The 21682-nt window shown below is 44.8% G+C and overlaps 1 protein-coding gene across 1 annotated transcript in view; it reads left to right on the top strand.

Annotated features, from left to right (window-relative positions):
* Positions 1 to 422: 422 nt before the first annotated feature.
* Positions 423 to 21682, top strand: part of LOC144119788 (uncharacterized) — a 42916-nt gene continuing 21656 nt past the window's right edge. The window contains exons 1-6 of the mRNA XM_077652329.1: positions 423 to 544; positions 8051 to 8148; positions 11604 to 11665; positions 12075 to 12276; positions 15538 to 15827; positions 19340 to 19643. Coding sequence (XP_077508455.1) covers positions 423 to 544; positions 8051 to 8148; positions 11604 to 11665; positions 12075 to 12276; positions 15538 to 15827; positions 19340 to 19643 — 1078 coding nt within the window. The remainder of the gene's footprint in view (positions 545 to 8050; positions 8149 to 11603; positions 11666 to 12074; positions 12277 to 15537; positions 15828 to 19339; positions 19644 to 21682) is intronic.

Here is a 21682-nt window from a genome sequence, read left to right as displayed (position 1 = left end):
AAGGAGGCGTCGGTGCATTTTATTACTTATTCACTTGTTCTTTAGATGGAAATATGTCGTGAGTTCCCGCACTAGAGAAATCAGCGACTCTAGGCTATTGCGAGATGACTCTCTTTACGGGGAGGGCGGGGAGAGGTGTTGTGATGGACACTCCCGCAGGAATCGCCGTGACGTAGATTGAACGCAGGGCTTGCGGTCTGCTTGCGCCGTAAAACTGGGACAAAAGCTATTAACATCCAAAGCTGTAAAAATCTTAGAAGGGCGAGATTATTGGCCAATATACATTCACTATGGCCCACTTCATGAACGCCAAATAGACTATACTAATGAACAGTGAAAAGGATGTGCACTGATCAGGAGTCCTCTCACCCTGCGTCCTTCTACAAAGGGGCGTCGCCCAAAAGACCAGCGGCGGCTCGTCCATGGCGGGCAGCTGGGCAGGGAGGGCCATCTTCGTTCACCCTGACAACGCACTGGGCGGTGGATCACCAGCAAAGCAGCAACAAGTGAAAGCCGCTCATGGGTCCCGGACATCTCCGCCTAGGTGCGTCTGCTGCTTCGCATATTCCTTTCAGTCTTTTCCTATTTTTTCTCAATCCTACGGCTCTTTTCTCTTTACACTTGTTTACACATTTCGCGCAATGAAAATATTCGATTGCTCTAGTTTTAACGCGAAAGCTCTAAGGGCCACGCGTCGCACAAAAGCCGCCGTCGGAGTCATTGAGCTTGGGCGAAAAATTCAAGAAAAATCCCTAGAGCAGCAAGCTAGGGGGCAGGTGCTCCACATAGGTCACGTGGCCTTGTGACTATTTCACAACCTTCTCACCAGATTGTGAGCAAACTGCCCACTGTGGCAGGTGGCGTTTAAACTTTATTTAATCATTTATTTCTCTATTTATCCACATACTCTAAAGGCCCTTTTCGGGCATTACATAAGGGGGTGTACATTCACAAAAAAACGATAATACTCCACGCTGAATTATACAAACACAAAACAAACCCAAAAGCTCAGACAGAATGGATCGAGGAGAAAACTCAAAGTTGAGCGTACACAGGAATTGAGCCTTCCTACTCAGAATTTGTTTGTAAAAAACACTTCAGTTTCTGCACAAAGGCGTCGTGGTCTAATGTGAAAGCAATATCATCTGGTAGCTTGTTCCAATGATGTATGGCAAGGAACAATGGTGAATGACTAGGGAGGTGGCTACGTACAAACATTGGCTCAATTTTGAGCGCATGATCTAAGTGCGGAAAGATGCGGTGGGCGGGTCAGATGTAGGATGAAGTGAATGAAGAGTGGCTGTGATACAATCTTTTAAAATATGATAATGTAGCTAGTATATATCCCTCGCTTTTCAAGTGATGGTAGCTTTAGCGATGCTTTGATGGCCGTTATACTAGATTGACGTGAATAGTTCCTAGTTTTAAATCTCGCTGCTTTATTCTCTATCGACTCAAGTTTGTTAGTTAAGTACGTTTGATGCCGGTTCCAAATTAAAGATGCGTACTTTATTTTTGAGCGGACAAGGGTAGAGCAAGCTCGAAACTTCGTGGTAGGGTTAGTTTGGTGCAGGTGACGCCTGATGAAACCAAGTGCTTTGGATGATTTACTAACAACTGCATCGATATGATTGTTCCATGTTAGATCAGACGAAAGATGAACACCTAGATCTAACTGTGCAGAAATTGTCAATGGGAATAATATTCATAGAATAAAAGTGATTTTGAAGCTTAGAATTGATGGTTAATGTTACGGTCTTTGTTTTACAGACGTGTATTTGCATTTGCCACTTTTAACACCAAGTCGTGATTCTGTGAAAATCTGTCTTCAAAGAGGTAGTTCCATCAGGGTTGGTATTCTGTCTACAAATAACACAGTCGTCGGCAAATAATCTAGTAGTAGAGGTAATAAAGTCACGTATATGAGTTATGTAGATCAAGAACAGAATTCGCCTGAGCACTGAACCTTGCGGCATGCCAGATTTTACCACTTTTGTGGAATAATACTAATTTACACAGACATATTGACAACGATTAGTAAAAAAGTTTGTGATCCAGGTTATGATACGCCTGTTAATGTTGAGAGAATTTAGTTTCAATAGTAAACGTGATTGGGGTACCTTAACAAACGCTTTCGCGAAATCAATAAATATAGCTCCATTTATTAATACAGCGTAGATTGCATGATAAAGGTTGGTTATTTATTCAAACAATTGCGTCTCACACAAACGACCATGCAAAAAGCCATGATGATTAGGAGAAAAGACGTTGTGCTATCTTAAGTATTTCATTATGGCAGATGATATGTTCCAACCGTTTGCACGGTATACTGGTTAAATATAGGTCTGTAATTTGTTAGCATAGATTGGTCACCTGATTTATGCATAGGAGTGACACGTGCAGGTTTCTGCGTGTCAGGTACGCACTCAGTGGCAAGAGATTGCTGGAACAAGGCGGTAAAAATGTCATATATAGCCAGTTTTGTCCATTTCAGTAGTTTAGGGCATATACCGTCAGGACCAGGCAACGAGTTGATCTGTAATCTGTCAATAGGTTTTTCTATCACTTTAGCAGTGATGATAAGATGGTCCAAGGTGGTGGCACTGATAGGTGGCAAGTTGAGATCAGGGGTATTGGCATCTCCTCAGTGAATACAGACCTAAAAAATGAAATAAATTAAAATTGAGTTAAATGAAATAAATGAATGATTGGTCGCGAGAGGTTGTTCTGCAAAAGCAAGCTGGGACTCACAAGCCTCACCAGTGGGACTCCGAAGTTCAGCTCAAAATGAAGTATATTTGGGCGAATTGGCTTCCACTCCTATATAGGAGTAGAAAAAAAAGAAAGCGTCACCTGGTCTAAGTGCGACGGAGGAAGGAAACAGTATTGTCTGGGTTACAGTTATGTCTACATTGTCTTGTTGCGCTTTAAACTGCATGTCACCTGGTTTTGAGGATGTCGTGAACAAGAGAATATCAGGCTGACGTCGTGGCACTAAAACGAGGTCTTACTCGGTGAACCTATACCCACAAAGAGAAGAACGACTTTGCACCGGAGATAGGAGTGAGTGCTTTGAGCGGCCGTTGAAGACCACAAACTCTGCCCTTCTCGGCCGCGCACAAGTTCAAGGTAACATCTGAAGTTTGAGAAGAGGCGCCGAAATAAACATGAGCGCGAGCGTAGCATGCCATCAAGCAGCACTGGAACACGTGAGTTCAAGACCGCTGTGGGTGCATCTAGCATTGCGAAAATAGAGGTGGGCTTTAAATAGAGAGTGGGAGAGGTGGCAGAGTTGCTGACGTACAGGAAAGCTGGGCGTGTAAGGAATGGCTCACAAAATCGTCGCATTAAGGTGGTGTTTGTGAACTCTAATTAATCAAAGGTATCATTTAATTGGAATACCGTTAGCAAGAGAGGCTATATGCTCACAAATGACTGTGACGGAGGGCGCATGCATTCTGAAGGAACTACCTCTCTGACCGCAGACGACAGGCATGTAGTCAACGGGAGCGATTATGGGAACATGATTATTGTATAAAGGTCAGACTTTCCTTGCGTCATGAACTGTTGAGTTTAGCTTTTCATGCTATTTGAGCAAGTTGTCTGTTCTTGTGCTTTATTTTCTGTATCCTATGTTACACTTCCCCGCCGATCTCTCTCCGTAGCGTTCCCCCTCTGTGGAATAGATCTTCACGTGTTAATCCGTGCCCACCATTGCGTTCCTGCTCTTCAGGTATTCTGTGGAATATACGAGTGTTCGAGGATTCTAGCGAAAAGGGAAGTTTGGTAATGCTGGTTATCCGCTCATACCGCAGAAATACTGCTTAGACGCTATGGGCAGCACTGCGATTAACCCTTGGCGCACCGTTGGCTTGGGAAGAGAAACTCGCAAATAATCAGTCAATACAGAACATACTATGAACGCCAGAGCAAATAATAAAAAAATATCTGCACTGCCCACTAGGCCTGCCTTTAGCATAAAGTGTTCACGCTTAGATGCATATGCGCTATTACCATCTTAAGGAACGGAGACCCATCTTGGAACTCACTCCGATGTCCAAAAAACAGTTTAGCATTATCGTGATTTCTGGAGCAGCGAAAATGTTGGCGGGCCTCTTTTTTTCTTGAATGTGTAGTTTGACTACAATGCACGAAGGGCCCGTTTTTACACGCTAAAATACAATGGTCTGCGTTCATAGCGAACGAACTAACTGTCAATGCTATGCCCTTATAGAAATCGCTTAGCACAGTGAAATGTTAGAAATTCATTGACTGCCAGGCATGATACATAATTAGTCTCTATCGTTAGGTGGATATAGGCGGAATTATTACTTTAATTGAAAACTTATTCACTACGAATTCAGCATCCTACTATCTGACACCGCTGCTTCACGGAGTGCCACCAGGGAAGATTCTCGTGCTATTCGTCGCTTACATGCGCTCATTTTTTGCTGACATTGCAATGAATGGTCGGTCTACTTACAAAGTGCCACCTGTATTGAACTACCAAAAGGAACACTAATTTAGTCTAAGCAGAGTCCATGGCCAGGTCTGTGGTCTGGGGCTTACGTGTACCCAATTTCGCCTATTCCGCTGTAAAGAAGGCGTACACTTGTGGAAAAAGTTGTCATCGAAGCAGGCGTGCGACATTTCGCCCTAAAAAAAAAGAGCATCGCTGTTATGTGATGTTGCGTAACTCAGTGTGCAGCATGCGATTAAATTCTAGATGCATTTAACATTGCATTGTTACGAAATATGTCTGGTTTTAATGCGGTGAAAAGAAATTTGTAACTACTTTACTGGTGACATGCAGAGTAATCTGTGTTTCATGTACATTCACAAAAAACTTGGCGCTTCTTAAGCACATCCTTAAACTAGAAAATACGGTAGTTTTTAAAGTTCGCCCATCCCAAATATTCCGAAATGACCCAAAATTTTGGAAGTAGGGCCACCCTAGAAAAGAAATTAGGGTGGATAAAGTATATTAGTGGGTGACTTAAGGTCTATTAATGGGAGTTAGTGGACAGATTAAGCTGGATTAGTGTGAATTAGCACATGGCTTAAGGTAGATTTGCGAAGATTAGCGGGCGGATTAAGGTGAAAGAATGAGTCGTGTTAATAAAACTTCATATGATAATTTAAAGGAAGATAAACATTCTAGATTCAGATTTTAAAATTTGGCGGAGGCCATGACACCACGACCTTCTTGACCAATCATGGAGCATTGCTGCGGAGAATCCGCGTGATTTGTGCAAGAAGACAACCTAAATGCTATCGCATAAAATAAAAATTAAATGCTTTAAGTGATGCTTCTCGCGGTTTTCACATACCGCACACCTCTTGCTCTGCATGTGGTAAGACTTCGCTGAATGCTGCAAGGAAATAAAAGCAATTTTTCCCTGCACTCTTCTGCATATAGGTTAGTGCACCTTGTATTCTCTTTGTTTTAGGACGTACTTGGAAACGAAATGAACGTGCCTCTATGATAAAGTTTGCAACCTTGAATGTTTATAGGCAACCGAATTATTAAGTCCCTTCAACAAAGAGTAGCTCAAAAAAGTTTCGGTTTCAGTTTCTTCACTTCATTTCAGTAACGATTTCCCACCTAAGGCCTCCTTAGAACTCGCATTAAGAGCAATGCACTCCTGGTGGCGTCCGTGACAGCTACATAGCGGCCAACTGGCTTCGGCGAACCGGGCGTTTGACATAATACCTGTGTCAAGTACATTAATGTGATCTTTTCGATGCGCAAATATGCATATCATACTTTACCATCACATGTGCAGCGAATCATAAACAAAAGTGACTGACAGGGTACGGCATAGACTCTATTGGTATGCTGCATATACACTTCTGTCCGGTCTAGTGCTTCGGCTGTTATAGCGAGTCAGAGAGAATCGAAGTACTGCGATGCATAATGCGTACCGGTCTTAACCCAGATGTTGTGGCTTTTGGTGTGCTGAATAAACTGGCCCACATCATGAAATTCGTGCCTGCAGTTGACGCGCAATAGCGTAACACCTGCAATCAAACAGAATATGTTGATCAATTAGCGTACTTGCGTTACATTAGCAGCACCGAAACCCGTTACGATTCTATCAATTAAACGGAAAGAAAATACGCGTTTTTATTTTCATGAAGAAACTTTAATCTGCCTGTTTTGCAGCTCTTCATGACAGGAGGGATGCAAGCGCTTCAAGATATGATGAATGAAAAGAATTGCACGTTTTTAGACAGCCGTTTGAGAAAATAAAAGGAGGGAAATGGAGCCGCTAGTTACGCGGCTGCTTGAATGAGTAATGTTAGCAATGTTAGCATTGCTTGGCAAAAATCTCAGACCGTGCCATTAGCATACATGAAGGCAATGATTTGTTTTTGATGCTGTCCTGAATAACGTTGAGCAAACGTTGTCAATTTTTTATCCAGGTTTCAAGACAAAGGCTCGCCAAGCCGAGTAAGTAAATGAGTAAATCCATGTGATATCTTTATGTAACCGCAAAGTATGGTTTATTCAGCAATGGCTAAGATATTTTCCTCTGAATTATCTGAAGTACTCATCCTATAAATGTGAGAACACTTTCGTCTTGCCATCGCTACGTCATTTTCTAAGCGGCTCCCTCACAAACGGAACTGTCTGAAAAAGCTGGTCCTTCTCTCCTGATAAGACTCGGGAATATAAAATTTCTCAATTTTTTGGAGGAAGCAATCTCCGGTGCGACAGCTGTGGCATAGGGTTTACTGCAATAAAGCCTCCTTCCTCTTAAAGAGCCCCCAAAAAGATGGCAGTCAGTAGGAGCACGCTGTGCGGTGACGGTCATAAAATGCTAGCAGGTCAGCGTGCATCTCAACAGGTAGTAAAGTACATTAGGCCCTTATTAGGGCTTGCAACAGTGCCGGACATAAGCACACATGCGAGAAGAGTTCTAATTTTCTTCTGTATTTCGGAAAATTGACAAATATCAAAACATTGGACAGTTACCACCACTGTGGCAAAATTTCAAAAAATTGCAAATTTCTTTAATCATGTGTTCAGACAAAAATTAACATAAATTGCTTAAGCAGTGTAGCCCCCGTGTCTCGGGCGTACATACGTCAGAAGAGTATCTTTTTCTTAAGCCGCTACAAGTAAAAGCAACTTCAGCACTTCTCAAGCGCAGTTCTTCCCCTGATAGCCTGGAGCTTCTCATGTGTTCTACAGGATGGCTCAGCTGAACAAGAATACATCCTAACACACCTCAACGAGAACTAACTTCACGTATGTCCATCTTTACAATAGCCTACAAAGGCGTCTGTACGGCAAGAAGCCTCAAAATATTTAGGGACTTTCTGCTTACATGCTGCACTAGAGTCTCGCCTTTCAAAGCAACTTTGGAACGAAAAGGCAGCCACGTAACAACGCATGTTATGAGAGAAACAGTAGAATACCTGACGAGGTGCTTGGCCTGTACAATTAGAACTGGTGGGCGAGTTGGTAAGGCATGGTTTTTGTAAACCAGCGCAACGGCTCGAAGCCAAGTAAGGTCGAATCCGTTGTGCTGGTTTACAAGAACCATGCTTGGCCTCTGAAGCAGGAAAGCATACACATAAGTGAACCCCATTTTCGCATCCATATCCTTATTTCCGAAATACAAGATCAACAAAGACTCAGCGCATTGCCAAAACATGGCTTCCGTAAAGTGCGTCATGGCTCAATAATTTTTACGAACGCAGCTTTTGATACGAGGTCCCAAAAATATACAGTCGGGCTCTGCTTAATGTTTTTCGATTAAACGCTTCGATTAAACGCTATATTTTGGGAGAAGCGCTAGCCCTGTATTTAATTGTTACTTTCAAAGCATCCAATTTCACAGCATGTAGCATCACAGCGTCAGACGTACTTGTTGCTGGGCTAGATGGCGCGTACGTAAGAAAGCATATTCTGGGGCAGAAACGGACGCACTCACATTAAGCGGACTCGGGGCGTAGAATGCATAACTGGCATTACTTCGTTGCAGAGTGGCATCCCTATGAGCTCAAATGGAAAAGGCTCTCAAAGACTGCTTCTGTCCAGCCCCAGTGGCCGCCTTTCGTCATCTCCCAAATCTCCGTTAAGTACATACGACCTCAACGTCGGCAGTCCGTACGCTGGCAGCAGGAGCGGCACAAAAGGCAAGCTGGAAATACGTTATAATCCCACGAAGGTTTTAAAAAATCCTTTATGGTTTTCTGGTTCCCTACGTCGCACAGTCATTAAAGAATATGCGCAATAAAATTCCACTGAAACGTAAAGTCGTAAAGAAGGATAGAAGTAGGCTTAAAATAAATTCAAAGTATATTTTAAAGCCTGATGAAGGCATTAAACTCATTATATATGCCCTGCTAATCATTTTATATTCAAGCCACTATCTAAAAAGTACAAAGCGGTAAATGAAATAGCTTTAGGTGCTACTCCAGCCTAGCTATTTTTGCATCACCAGTCAAGTAAACACTTCGGTTACGAAGCTAACGTTGGTGGTAGGTGTCTATTAATTTTTCTGTACCCAAGGGTTTTTGTTATACGGTCGGCCTATAATTGTACCAACGGACTTGTACGACACCCTCGCACACTCCTTAAAAGAGTAATAGAAACAAGTTTCATGTCCAGTTTTTGACTACAGTCGCTTGGGAACGTTGAACCTCCATAAACAATGCACCAGCCATTCTTGGCTACAACACTTACGACATGAACAGAACGGAGCGTTGTCCAGGTTGGCGCACCTCCAGCTTGAATTTCTTTTGATATATAGTTCTTTTTAATGAGAGAATTCCTCTCTCTAGTTTTGTAAAATTGAATTTTTTGTAATACGTTGTCTCGACAGCGCCCACAGCCACCCCCATCCAATTGAATGGATGCAGCAATTTTGAAACTACCTCGTACTCGAGCACTTAAATTATCGACTACAGTACTAGTTCTCAATTTGGGACATCTCGACATGTCGAATTGCGACCCTTCGTTACTAGGTGTATTCAGGGGCATAATATTTGAGTTGTAAGCGTCAGAAAATAAGTTGAAAGTTCAGATGATCGCCGTAGTTCTTATCTGAATTTGCTTTGCAGCAAAGGATAGTTAAGTTGGTAGTTCTTAGAAGCCAATTATAGCAGGATTCAAGCTTCACATTCTTTCTGTGTATATTTTTTTCTTTCATTCTATTCCCCGCTTGCGCTTAGTATTCCTTTCCGTCTCTATTTCCTCCTTTACTTCTTTCTTTCGCTCTTTTAATCAAGCGAATCAACTTCAGCGTAGTGAGGCGTAGCTTGCCACTGTAAGATCGTTTTATAACTGCATTGTGTGCGCGTGGCAGAAAAAATAACAAGGGTTTCCGTTAATTTTCCGGACTTCTGGGATTGAGCCGCTGCCCAGCTGCCAGTAACGCTGACATCTCCACGGCAGGTGCTACTCAGCCCAAAGAGCCTCCTCCCAGTGCCTCCGAAGCAGCCAAGATTGCGTCTCCAAAAAAAGATTTCCGAGTTCTCAAGTCAGGCTTAAAAAGTCCTGGAGCAACCAGTCCAAAACAGAATGAGGACAAGGGAAAGCGGAAAGTTACAACAAAGTCGGCGAGCAAAAAATCAACGAAAAAATCTGCAACAAAAGGCGGTGGTTCCTCAGAGGTATGTTTGTCACGAACATTATAATGGTTCAGATAAACGCATGGTATCTTGGGTCGCACGTTCGACAATGAACAAAAGGCGCAGCAGCAGCTCTCGATACTTGATGTCAAAAGGCTGCTGCTGCGCCTTGATGTCAGGCATGCGCATCAAATTCAGAGAAAAGCAGGCGTTTCTTGTGGGTTTTCAAAACTCGATGTTCTCACGTGTGCAGAGTAGCTGGCATTGCTGAAGTCTTGTGGATTGGGTTTTAGAATCAACGTGAATAATTACAACCACGCTAAAGACAGATTACATATAAGCATACTACATTAGCTCGGAATATTTTCTCGAATAACCGCATGTTGAAAGCCTTCAACTAGCTCCTGCTGCGGGATCAAACTGCCTGTTTGAGGGGGGGTTGATTATATGGAGGTGAGAACCATTTTTACCAGCTCACCATGGTCAGGATTCTTTTCTCGGCTCCTTGTAAACTTAGTACAGTGTGTCCTCTCTTCACCAAAAAAAAAAGCAGGCCACAATGTACCCAGAAACTTTACAAGAAGTTCACTGTGTGTTTCTGAGGAGTGGTGCACAAAGTTCCTTCACCTGCCACAGGTTCTAGATTAGGCGAACTGATCGATGTTTTAATGAACAGGCACGTGAACATAGTTTGCCATGAATTGTTCTGGAGGCCACTTGAGGCACCATTTTAAGTGGTGGAAAAATAAAGGTCAAGCAAGTCCACCTTTCTTGGACATCACTTTTAATTCTAAGGCCATTATGTTTTCACGGAAAGAAATCGGTTTTCCGGCAAGCCATTCATAAACTTCTCGCAACTTCTCGCATGCTGGTTTCCCCATGCCTGTCTCTAACCGTTTTATTCCCTGGCTTTAAACTTTTGCAGAGTTTTTACGTTGGCCCGTATGCATGCTCTTTGCTGTTTCGGTTCTCGCTTGCCTGGGCCCACTTCGACTGTCATATCACTTTTTTTATTCTGTCACCTCCATCTTTACATTGGTTGTTCGTTCACATACAATCTACGTATATTCGTTCGTGATTCTTTTATATGAAGCTCCAAGTGTCCCAAGGTGTCCTACTTATTTCTTTTCCTATTGTCCTTGTAGTATTCGGGCAGTCTTATTTTTTCCTCAGCACAGCTATGTGGCATCGGCCTTCATTTCTGTCCTAGTGCTACTCTAAGGTAGAATCCACTACTAGTTTCTAGTACGTGTAAACCACCTAAACATCTGAAGTACATCCCTGGTGCTTGTGCCTCGTTCGATTTGTCGCCAGTATTGCGCGTTTTCGCCTTTGTAAGCGCACAGCCCCACCTAGCCCGAAAACATGCCTTACTGTCAAAAGAGACAGACCTTCGGTCTTTGCTTTTCGTCGGCATCGTGGTGAGTCACATAAAAAAATCTGCACTTATAACTATAATCTTTTGGAGCTTGGCCGTGCATGCGAAACATAACGAACAGTTCTCGTAGCATGTCGCTCATCCACCTTCTCTGGATAAATCATGATTTTCTCTATAGACTAGATGACTTCCAGCGCTTCATAGTTGATGCTTTTAGATACGCTAAGCACTTCGGGGTTGTACCTTTACGCTGTTCTGTCTCGTGGACTGCTTTCAAAACTCAGCACAGTAAAGCTGATGGGAAGAAAGTGGAATCGTTCATGAGGTTGCAGTTTTCCTCACTTTCAGTAATGGACGGTATCTGCCGACACACTATAAATGAGAAGGCCTTATTTACTGTCCTGTAATTGGTAATTTACTGTATTTTTATGTATTTAAATTGCAACTACGATGCGAGTTGCGATAAATAGGACGGGAGATGTCATCTGGAGCTGAAGCTAATTATAGACGCTTTGTAAATGCTGGAAGTCAGCTTACCTGCTAAGAAATAACCTCGTTGTCATGGCGGCGTGGCTTGCCCTACATTCAGAAGATTGGTGCAGCATTAGGGATTTCTAACATAAGCCCTGCGCACCTGCAGCACAGGTGCGCTTCACCTCCCGTCGCGGTCGCTACGCGCAGCAGATGTGTTGCGCCCGCCAAGTAAGTAGCGGATTGTTAGAGCCGCGTTTCATCTATTTATTGTGTTTGCAACACACTCATGAAGCGGGCAGAAAATAATCGCGGCATAATTCTGACTCGAGTAGTCTGTAGCGCGGCAACTAATTTCTTCCCAAAGTCAGACCAGGCTGCCCTGGTGAAAGGGTCATCGCTGAGCAGGCCAGATGACTTCCAGACTTTTTCAATCAGCCCATGAGTCATGACTTCGAAACTTTGTAAACATCCCTGATAAATATAAAGAACAGTGTTCAAAAGAAAAAGTTATTGTTTTTCAAAGTACAATGACCATGATTTTTTTCGTCGTTGAGAAAAATACAGACTCACGAATTATCTTGGTCGCAGAAGCTGTACAGTGTTCAAGTGAAGGTTGTCACCAAAGTTTTCTCGTTAGGTGCGGAACAAGAAGCCTGCTGTGTCGCCCGAGGGCACAAAACACGGCCCAGTGTCGTCGCCATCTGCGAACACCCTCGCTGTAAAGGCGCATCCTGGGATACAGTCGCCTACTGCCAAGCCGAAGAAAAAGCAACGCGCCCGCATTGAGCAGGAAGAGATGGTGGTCGTCGAAGTCACTCGCGAACAGTTTTCACATGATCGTGAGTATCTTAACGCCTATGCTTTGCGTCCCGCTACCATGCACCATAATCGTCTTGCCAAATCAGGGTTTGAACAGACAAGCGAAGGGACAAAGAAAGAGGGGCTTATGGCACACATTACGGAAGCCAACACCCACCGAAACCAAGGAGCATAGGGGACGTCGCTTCTTAATTTGTGGTGTTCATCAACGGGAGAATAATTCGGAAATTATTGTATATAAGATAATTGATTAGAAAGCAAAAGAAAAGCAACTACATGCCGCCGGTATGGTCCCCACCCACGACCTTAAGATTTCGTGACCGGTGCACTACATACTGAGCTACGGAGGCGGCTGTCTAAACTTCTGCTTTCTGGGACATTTCTGTGTAGCGTAATTACTGCCGTCTACAGTACACATTTATGTGTAGTGCAATTATTACACATAAGTACCCACTAAGCAGAAGTTTGGACGGCCGTCTGCGCTGCACATTTATGTTTGAGACATTGAATAGAGCCCGCTGCGCAAGAAATGTGACTTAGTAGAACGATCAGTGGGCGAGTTGGTATAAGTTGATTTTGGAGATAACAGCGCGCAGTGTTGAAACTGCCGACATGCCCGGAGGACGAAGTCGACCATTTCGCAGTCTTTACAGAGGAGAAGAATGAAAGCGCTATCAGCGATTCCCTTCAGGATGTGGCCCACCTTGTTAGCCTCTGACATGGCGCTATCCACTTCACGACACAGACATAGGACGCCATGGATGTAGGAGAGGTATGATTCGGTGGATCACTGAGCTCGAGAAGCAAGGTATGTTTTAGGTCCGAGCTGCAGTTTAATGGGCTTGCCAAATAAATCATGGAGCTTCTGTTTACAGTTGTCTCAAGAAGTAAGGTCTTTCCTTATGCGTCTCGAACTAGACGCGCGCCATGCCCGCCAAGTAGAAGATTACATTAGCAGGCATGATGGTAGCGTCCCAGCGGTTGTGCTTACTGACACACTCATGGCGAGCCAGTCTTCGACATCGACGTCATCGATGTCACTAAAGGTGCACGGGTAACGACGCTGCGCCCCGACAACGGTCGGCCTTGGTGGTGTCCCTGCGGTCGGAGGTGTGTCGGACGGTATAGTGATGGATTCAAGCTGACAGTCGCTGCGGAGGTCCGGGCGTGGTTCTCGTGTAGCACCCCACACCTTCACCACATATCGCTGGGTTAGCTGAGCAGCAGGCGGGACAGGCTGCAGTCAGGGAGCACACAAATACCAGGTCACCTTTGCACTACCTGCAGCGTCCTTGTCGTCGTCAACAGCACTGCGACAGAACAACGTCCTCGTCGCCTCGCGTCTGAGTACCGTAACACTGACATTGGAATGTCATATTAGGCCCTCGCACTCATCTCTTTACGAAGGAGCACCGTGGGCTCCTCTCGACTGCGCTCACACAGCGAAGCTGCTCCAGTTCTCGCTACTACTGATTGCTACTTATTGCTTGCTCCTGTTCGTCCACGTGATAGCGCCACTGAAGTCCTCGAAAAAACAGATCGTTATGCCTAAAGAACTGCAAGGAACATGGTGGATCCTCTTGATCGAGCTTTTTAGTTCTCGAACTTGTCAGAGATGAAATGCCATCGGTGGTTGCGACAACCACTGAAGGCACTGTCATCCTCGGTCGCCGTATTATTTCCCTTACATGTTCAGCTATTCAGTTAAGACATCATTGCTGTGCAACATCATTCGTCTTTTGTGTACTGGTACCCCATATTTTACTGTAATTTTTTTAACGGAACTGGCGCATACACTCACATGAGTCTCAGCAGCAGCGCTGCTTTCTTAATACGTAATGCTGCCCTTGCCAACGATTTGCTCTCTGCGCTGGAAAAAAGCATGAACATTTTCACAGGCGAGACCACAGCTGTCTCTATGCCATTTAGAAGAGTTCCTGTGTTTCCTATATCATCCGCCAGTGTACAAACGTCAAAGAATGAGTGAACTCTATGTTCTTCGTGGCCTCTTCACACTCGTTGCTCTCCGCCTACGAACAGGTAACACAGCACGCAAGAGGACATCGTGCAACCTTCGCAGCTATGTAGTCGGAGAGAGATAGAGAGAGGAATGACATTTATTGCCACGAGCTTTTTGACCTTAGGTGCTGGGCTTCAGTGAGGCCCCCATTGTGGGCTGACCTCCAAGGCCCGCTAGCGAGATCTTCCTGTGTTGTCTATCCCTGCTTCATTAGCATTTGGTTCCAGCTTCCCTTTCAGCGTCTGGCAGGAGTGTATGGGGTGGGGGCTTGCCCTCACATTTCCAAAGAATATGGTCTTGTGTTGCCAATCCCTGTGAATACCAGTTTTGATATGCGGGGTCGTATTCACACTTTGTGATTAAGGAAGAGAAGAGTGACCGCAAAGCTACGCTAAACGCTTCGAAACTATTCTCGGACTGTGTGCGCGTCTGTCTCATAGAGTTTCTTATTATTAACTAGAGGCAAAGCAGGCGCCCCGCCTATGGGAGTTTGCATGGAACTTCCTCGAGACCACCTCAGCCACCTTGGGCGCTCTAAGCATCATGGGGCGGCAAGCTACCGACTGCAGAACCACAACTTTTGGCCAAAAACTAATGAAAAAATAAACGTTGTTTGATAATCAAGAATGCGTTACAATTCAATATCCTGTCTATAAATTGCAACAAACGAGCAGAGAAGCATGCAAATATAAAGTGGGCCCAAAATAAGCGATGGCTTTCTCTCCTATTGACCAATTATTGTACACCACGAAATCAACATTTCGTGCTTAACAGACGCATTTAAAAAAATGTTTGATAAAAAAGTGGTTGCTTGAAATCTTGACCACCAAAGCAGAAGTCGCGGGCTCGCTGGCCCCTTTAAACTTGCAACCTCAAAATTAACTCCTGCAAAACGTGCCGATATCGCTAAATTTTTTGATAATTTGAGGTTTTATTTATTGGCACTTTGGAAACCAAAAAACTTTTATTGGCGTCATGTGCTGTTGCGTTTTCGCTACTATGGCTTTTGCGCACTACGTTTGCGCCAAAGCCGTCTGCACGTGGGGCGCACCGTGGACGGAACGGTACTTCTCAGTAACGCCACTTTCTGTTCCTGAAAAAAACCGACTGTTCCGCACCAAGTAGCTCATCGCCCCATGATGCTTTGAGGCGCAGCGCCGCCAACTTTCCCTCTAGTTAATAGTAAGAAACTCTGTGGTCTGTGTAGCTCAGGTAATGCAGGTAATGATTAGGTAATGCAGTGTCTAGCATTCCGCTGCAGGCAACCAAAGCCCCGACGTGAACGTAGTGGGATCACCGACTAGTGCAGCCTCCAATGTGGCTTCCCCTGCCTCCGTTTCCCCGGACCGTCATCTTGGTGTTGACATTCGGCGGCCGTCCATCCTAAAGGTGCGGGGCGCCTTCAAGTCCAAGGCACTGGCGACGCCAAGTGTCGCCCGCGGTGGGGCGTCCTCCCTGCCGGAGGATTTTCTGAGGCGCCCTTCGACCGTCGACTTCGGGCCGCCGGAATGCCGCATGCTTCCCGACGTGCAGGACGACTCCGACGAAATGGTACGCGCCGATCGCGCTTCCTTGACCACCAAAGCAGAAGTCGCGGGCTCGCTGGCCCCTTTAAACTTGCAACCTCAAAATTAACTCCTGCAAAACGTGCCGATATCGCTAAATTTTTTGATAATTTTTGCCGAAAGTTACTTATGTGATTCTTAAAACCCGCTGAAGGCACAAAACGCTTCTCATGGACGACTACCGCCCTCCAGTGCTGAAAAGTGCAACCAACGCAATTGCCGACAGTAACTGGTCTCTGACTGAAGAAAAAGGAACGCCGACCAAAAGGTAGTTGTTTAAAACAAAGACGTTTCGGCTTCCATACGGAAGCCTTGATCACTGGACGGAAAGCCCAAAGCACGAAGCTTAAGTACGTCGCAGTAATCGCCCCAAGCATCTTGTGTACGTAGGCGGGAGATTGCCTGCGTTGTGGTTAAGGGTTTTTCTGTAGTTTGGATTATCAGGGATTCCAGATATCGACGTCGATATCTGGAATCCCTGATAATCCAAACTACAGACAAAACCCTTAACCACAACGCAGGCAATCTCCCGCCTACGTACACAAGATGCTTGGGGCGATTACTGCGACGTACTTAAGCTTCGTGCTTTGGGCTTTCCGCCCAGTGATCAAGGCTTCCGTATGGAAGCCGAAACGTCTTTGTTTTAAACAACTACCTTTTGGTCGGCGTTCCTTTTTCTTCAGTCATGAATCTTCTACCCGACCAGACGAGTTTTCGTCAGACTTTAGATTTCTTCAACTGGTCTTTGGCGGTGAGCGAAACGCTACGTCATGCCGGAAGTGTGTGACTCGTCTTTGGCGATATTGGTACAATCTCCCATGACTAGTACAGCTCGGGGTTGTTGGTTAAAGAAAAACAGCGGCTTCATTTTCACGACAGCGAAACTGACGCATAATGTCGGCGCAGTGAAGCTTCAGCCATGCACAGCAATTAGGAGTCGTTTAATAGCAGTTGATGGTGGATATTTATGACGCAAGGGCGTTTACTGCCAAAGAGCGCCGTAACACAAGTTTTTGTCTCCTACTCAAGGAGGGGTCCAAGACCCCCCCGCCCCATTTCCCATTTCCCAAGCATTTCACTCTAAAGAAGCCGAGCACCAGGCAGGGGAAAGCTTGTACCCATTGTATGGGCACCCCGCAACAATAGCAGTTGCTCTCAGATTTTGAAGTTCTGAGGAGCATGTCTGTTATTCCACTGACTGAGCATAGCTTAGTCGGGAGAGACATTTCTTTACGTTTATAGCGATTAAAAATATGCAGCAATGAAACTAATCATCAGCTTTCCCTTTTTATGGTAAAAACATGGTTGCAGTAAGACATTTTACTTATTTATTTCCCAATACTGCACGCCAAACTGATAAAGGTTGGAGGGGCTTGAAATTAAACATAACATGTCATAATGATGCTAAATACACTGTATGCCGCGCAAAAAACCAAAACAGATGAGATAACAAAAAGTAAAAATGCACACAAGTTCTGTTGGGAAAGGTTTAGGCATGCCTAGTTTTGAAAATAATTAGGAAACATTCCCGTTAGAAATAGGTTTGTAAGAAGAAACTGTGCTTGGTATGCATTTGTTTTACCAAAAATTGTCTCAAAAGAGCGCTCCATAGTGTGGCGGTTTTTTGTAGTACTGGATTTCCTGAGGAATGAAGAAGAGATAATTCCGAGTTTAATTGTCAAGATTTTATGAAGCATGGTAATGCGGTTGATTTTTCTTTTTTGTTTTGTTCGAGAGTCAGATCTGTATTTATAAAAATAAAGCAAACTGCGTTTTCTTAGCTCTTGTTGATATCTTTTTTGTGTGTGTGTGCAGAATTCATATAGCAGAAGCATATTAAAGTTTTAACCTAACGAAAGAACTCTATGCCAAGAGATTTATATCTATGGGAGTGTGCTTTAATTTGTCTTAAAAAGCAAAGCTTCGTCAACGCAGACTAGCAAATTTCAGAAATTTCGAGCGCTCTATGTTAGACAGTTTGTAAGAGTGATGCCTAAGTACTTAAACTGGGGAACCTCTCAAATATTGCTGTCCAGAAGGCGATATGGGCAAGAGCTGAGAGCTAGCATTATTCTTTCGTGCAATCCGCGAAAGCCCAGTCTAATCAGTGGTCAGGTCCCTATTCAATTTTCCACACAAGTGACAAATTTGTATCAAGGATTCTTAAAGCACCTGAGGGTCTGCAACTGATGAAATTTGTTTAATCTGCACAATCATATGCGAGCAACTTTATTGATAGTGGAGGAGAAACTACATCTATTAGATCATTTACATATATTAAAAAAGTAAAGGTCGTAACACACTTCCCTAAGGGACACAGGAAATAAGAGCGCCATTTACCTCCACAGGCACCATTCACCTCCAGAAACTGAGGACTATTTCTCAGATAAGATTTAATCGACTCGACAAGGTACGAGGGAGGTCCAGTCAGATACAATTTAAAAACTAGTTTGGAATGCGGTACACTGTCGGGGTTTTCTCCGTGCTTATGGAGGGGCTATTCGCAGACACGTAATCATTATCCACGAGTGAGATCTGGTCAGTAGCCATAAGTCAGTTGCGTAATGAAGATGATGGTCCTGACAACGTTCACGCATCTGCGTGCTGATGATGAATAAGCATTTACCAAGGAGCCTTGCGCTTATCTTGGAAGTCACATGGTGTTATTAAGTTTTCGTCAAACTTACTTATGCGCACGTACCCTTATCTCTTGTCACATATAGGATCATGGCTGGGGCGGTTACTCGTATGAAACAATAATTTCAATAGGACACAATCTCACTACATGCAGAGTGAATGAGTGGAAGGCGCGTGCAGCACTCTCGGGTAGCGTTTAAAACTGAATACGAAACCATTCTAACTTCCCCAATAAATTAAATGTGGTCATTTCTCAGCCGTGACTATGTTTATTGAGAGGCCGGTAAGTTTTGGACCCTGTCTCAGTGAATGCATGGAAGAATACATGTGGCTATAGTGTCATGTGCTTTATCTTTGTGCAAATACCTTAAGTTGGAGGCGACGTGCCGGAAGCACAGCGCATAGAAACACCTTTTTCGGAGGAATCTCGTCGTTTACACAATAGGTACTCGTAGATCATATTACGGGCAGCGAACCGTGTGAAAATCTTCCGGCTAAGAATTCTCGCAAGACATTTCCACTTGCCTGATGTGTTAATGGTGTGCTGTGCTTCTTCGATCCCCACGGTCTGCAAGCTTTGCTGTCAAGCTCCCAAGACGCAGAATGTTCGTCAAAAGTTAACAGGCCAAGGGATTTATTTCTAATCCTTGTCCTATTGCTCGTTACGCATCGCCAACCTTTCAAATCTCTTGAATATGAAAGGAAACGTCGTCCTCGCCCCTACAAAAATTGGGACTTCCACTGATACCAGAAGAGCTCCACCACACAGCCCGAAACACACCCCAATGGCTCTTTATTTCTGACAACGGCTCTACCAATAACTACCTCCTGACGACTTTCATTTCGCTCCGCTTGGCGCAGGCATTACATGAAGGAGAGTCGTGGGCGTCGCCCACTCCAGAGTCGCTCGAGCGACACTACAGCCCCAGATTCCAGAGCCCGACCACTTCGGGAATGCCGTCGAACGCAGCGACACCACGTTCCCAAATGGGAGCGGAATCCTCTTTGCTGTCGCGCCCACCCGAGGCCTCCAGCATCGGTGTGTCATCGCCGGCTGCAGCAGCATCCGGCGTCGCACACGACAGGCGCCGATTTTCGATTGCCAGCCCCACTGCACATCGGGTTTCTTCACCGGGCACCCCCGTGACCCCTCGACGGCTTCTCGGTTAGACGACAATCAACCAATCAATGAAATCGATTTGATTTTCGCCAAGAAAGAAAAGACACGTGGTGAAGAAGGGGGCAGGAGAAAGAGCTGGACAGTAGCAGCTTGACGAGGCTCCAACCACCCAGGCAACAATGACAGGATTGCAGTGGTTTAAATTCCCACGCTAAAACTGGACACAGTACAGGAAACTTCGGCGCAGTCAGGATGTAAATAAGCAGTCAAAACCAAAGCACTCTCTACGTACTCATAAGGTTCGTTAAAGAAATAATTATTTAATATCACTTTTGTTCAGTGCAATTATTCCTCCCCCCCCCCCTCCTTAGTGATGCTTTTCACTTTGCGTGTTATTAGCAGCCACGTTGCATCGTAATAAGTGCCCATCCCCATAATGGTCCCCACTCATGGATACATCTCCCTGCTGTGTTCCTTGGTACAGAATATCAATGCGAGCAACATCTCGAAATCGTTCTAAAGAGGCAACGACTGTAATGCTTGAAAGGTACAAGCTGTAATAAACATTGTTATTGCCACTGCATGCGACTTACAGGTTATCTAGAGTATGAATGGGTTATCTGGAGTATGAAGCGAAGCCAAGTTGAAGGGAAAACCTGTTGTGCAGCCGTTTTCCGAAGCGAAGGACTCAGAGGGATATCTCTGTAATTCCGCCTTCCTGAAGCTGAAACCAATCATGTGATCATATAGCGCACAAGACTACACCATATATCCCGCCACCACATACCCGTTCTGTCCAGAACGGTGCACTCCCCGGTCCGACGGCCCTGGAGTCCAGCTCCATGAGGATGACACTTACATTTCTGCTGCGTGATACAGGCATCATTTACGCCTAATTAATCACATGTATAGCTGTCGAGGTAAGCACCCTGTAAGGCGCGGGAATTCAAGTAAAAATATTGCGAGAACGCAGCTGGATCAGTGATGGTTAATACAAGCTTTTCGTACACTTACTGGGGGTTTACAGTTTATTTTCCAGGTACAAAAATGCGTGGCAGGTTTCAGTCAGATTACAAAAAATCAAAAGACCACACTAGAGCAGTAGCGTTTGTTGAAACAGACATCTATCTGTTTGGGCTAGGAGTGCAATGAGCGAGACTACAAGTGAGCGTGATCTGCGGTCGCTGGAACGCATAAGCGGCTGCCGCTGCTCTTGAAACTAGGCGTGCCATGTCCAGTATATTTTGCCAGACGCGGGATGTTCAAAACACATGCTGCCGTTGAAAGAATAGTGGATTTTTCACACTTTCGGGCCACTTATGCAACAAAAAAATGTGGGTGCCCTATAAGTCATGATCACGATATCGCTACGGGTCACGAGAGTGAAATAACTAGAAGAATAAGAATGGGGTGGAGTGCATTTCTCAGGTTCTCTCAAGTCATGAAAGGCAGTTTACCAATATCCGTCAAGAGGAAAGTATAGAACGGATGTGTCTTACCGGGAATCACCTATGGGGCAGAAATGTGAGCGCTAACGAAAATAGTACAGCTAAATTAAGGGCAACGAAGCGAGCTATGGAAAGGAAAATGATAGGTGTAACATTAAAAGACAGGAAGAGACAACAGTGGGCAAGGGAACAAACGTGGGTGGATATGATCCTATTCGAAATAACGAAGAAGAAACTGGCTTGGTCACTACATGTAATGCGATGTCAACCGATGGTCGTTAAGGGTAACGGACTGAATACCACGAGAATGCAAGCGTAGCAAGGGTCGGCAGAAGGTTGTGTGGGCAGATGAGATTCGGGAGTTTGCGGGGACAGTGTGGCCGCAGCTGGCACAGGACAGGGTTAGAGAGACATGGGAGAGGCCTTTGCCCTGCAGTGTGCGTAGTCAGGCTGATGATGATGACGATAAGTGATCTTAAGAGTGGAAATGTGACAGCATTATAACCGCTGTTGAAGAAGCGTTTGGGAGCGAGTCTGTACTCCCCGTGGCTTTAGACATACCTAACCTATAGTACGTTGTGAATACATGCCAACTGAAGCTGCCGGACGCACGTCCAAACTCAACAACGATTAGCT

This window comes from Amblyomma americanum, chromosome 2, assembly GCF_052857255.1.
Source record: "Amblyomma americanum isolate KBUSLIRL-KWMA chromosome 2, ASM5285725v1, whole genome shotgun sequence".
Classification (NCBI taxonomy): Eukaryota; Metazoa; Arthropoda; class Arachnida; order Ixodida; family Ixodidae; genus Amblyomma; species Amblyomma americanum.
Note: the sequence above shows the minus strand (reverse complement) of the source record. Positions and strands in the feature narration are given on the sequence as shown.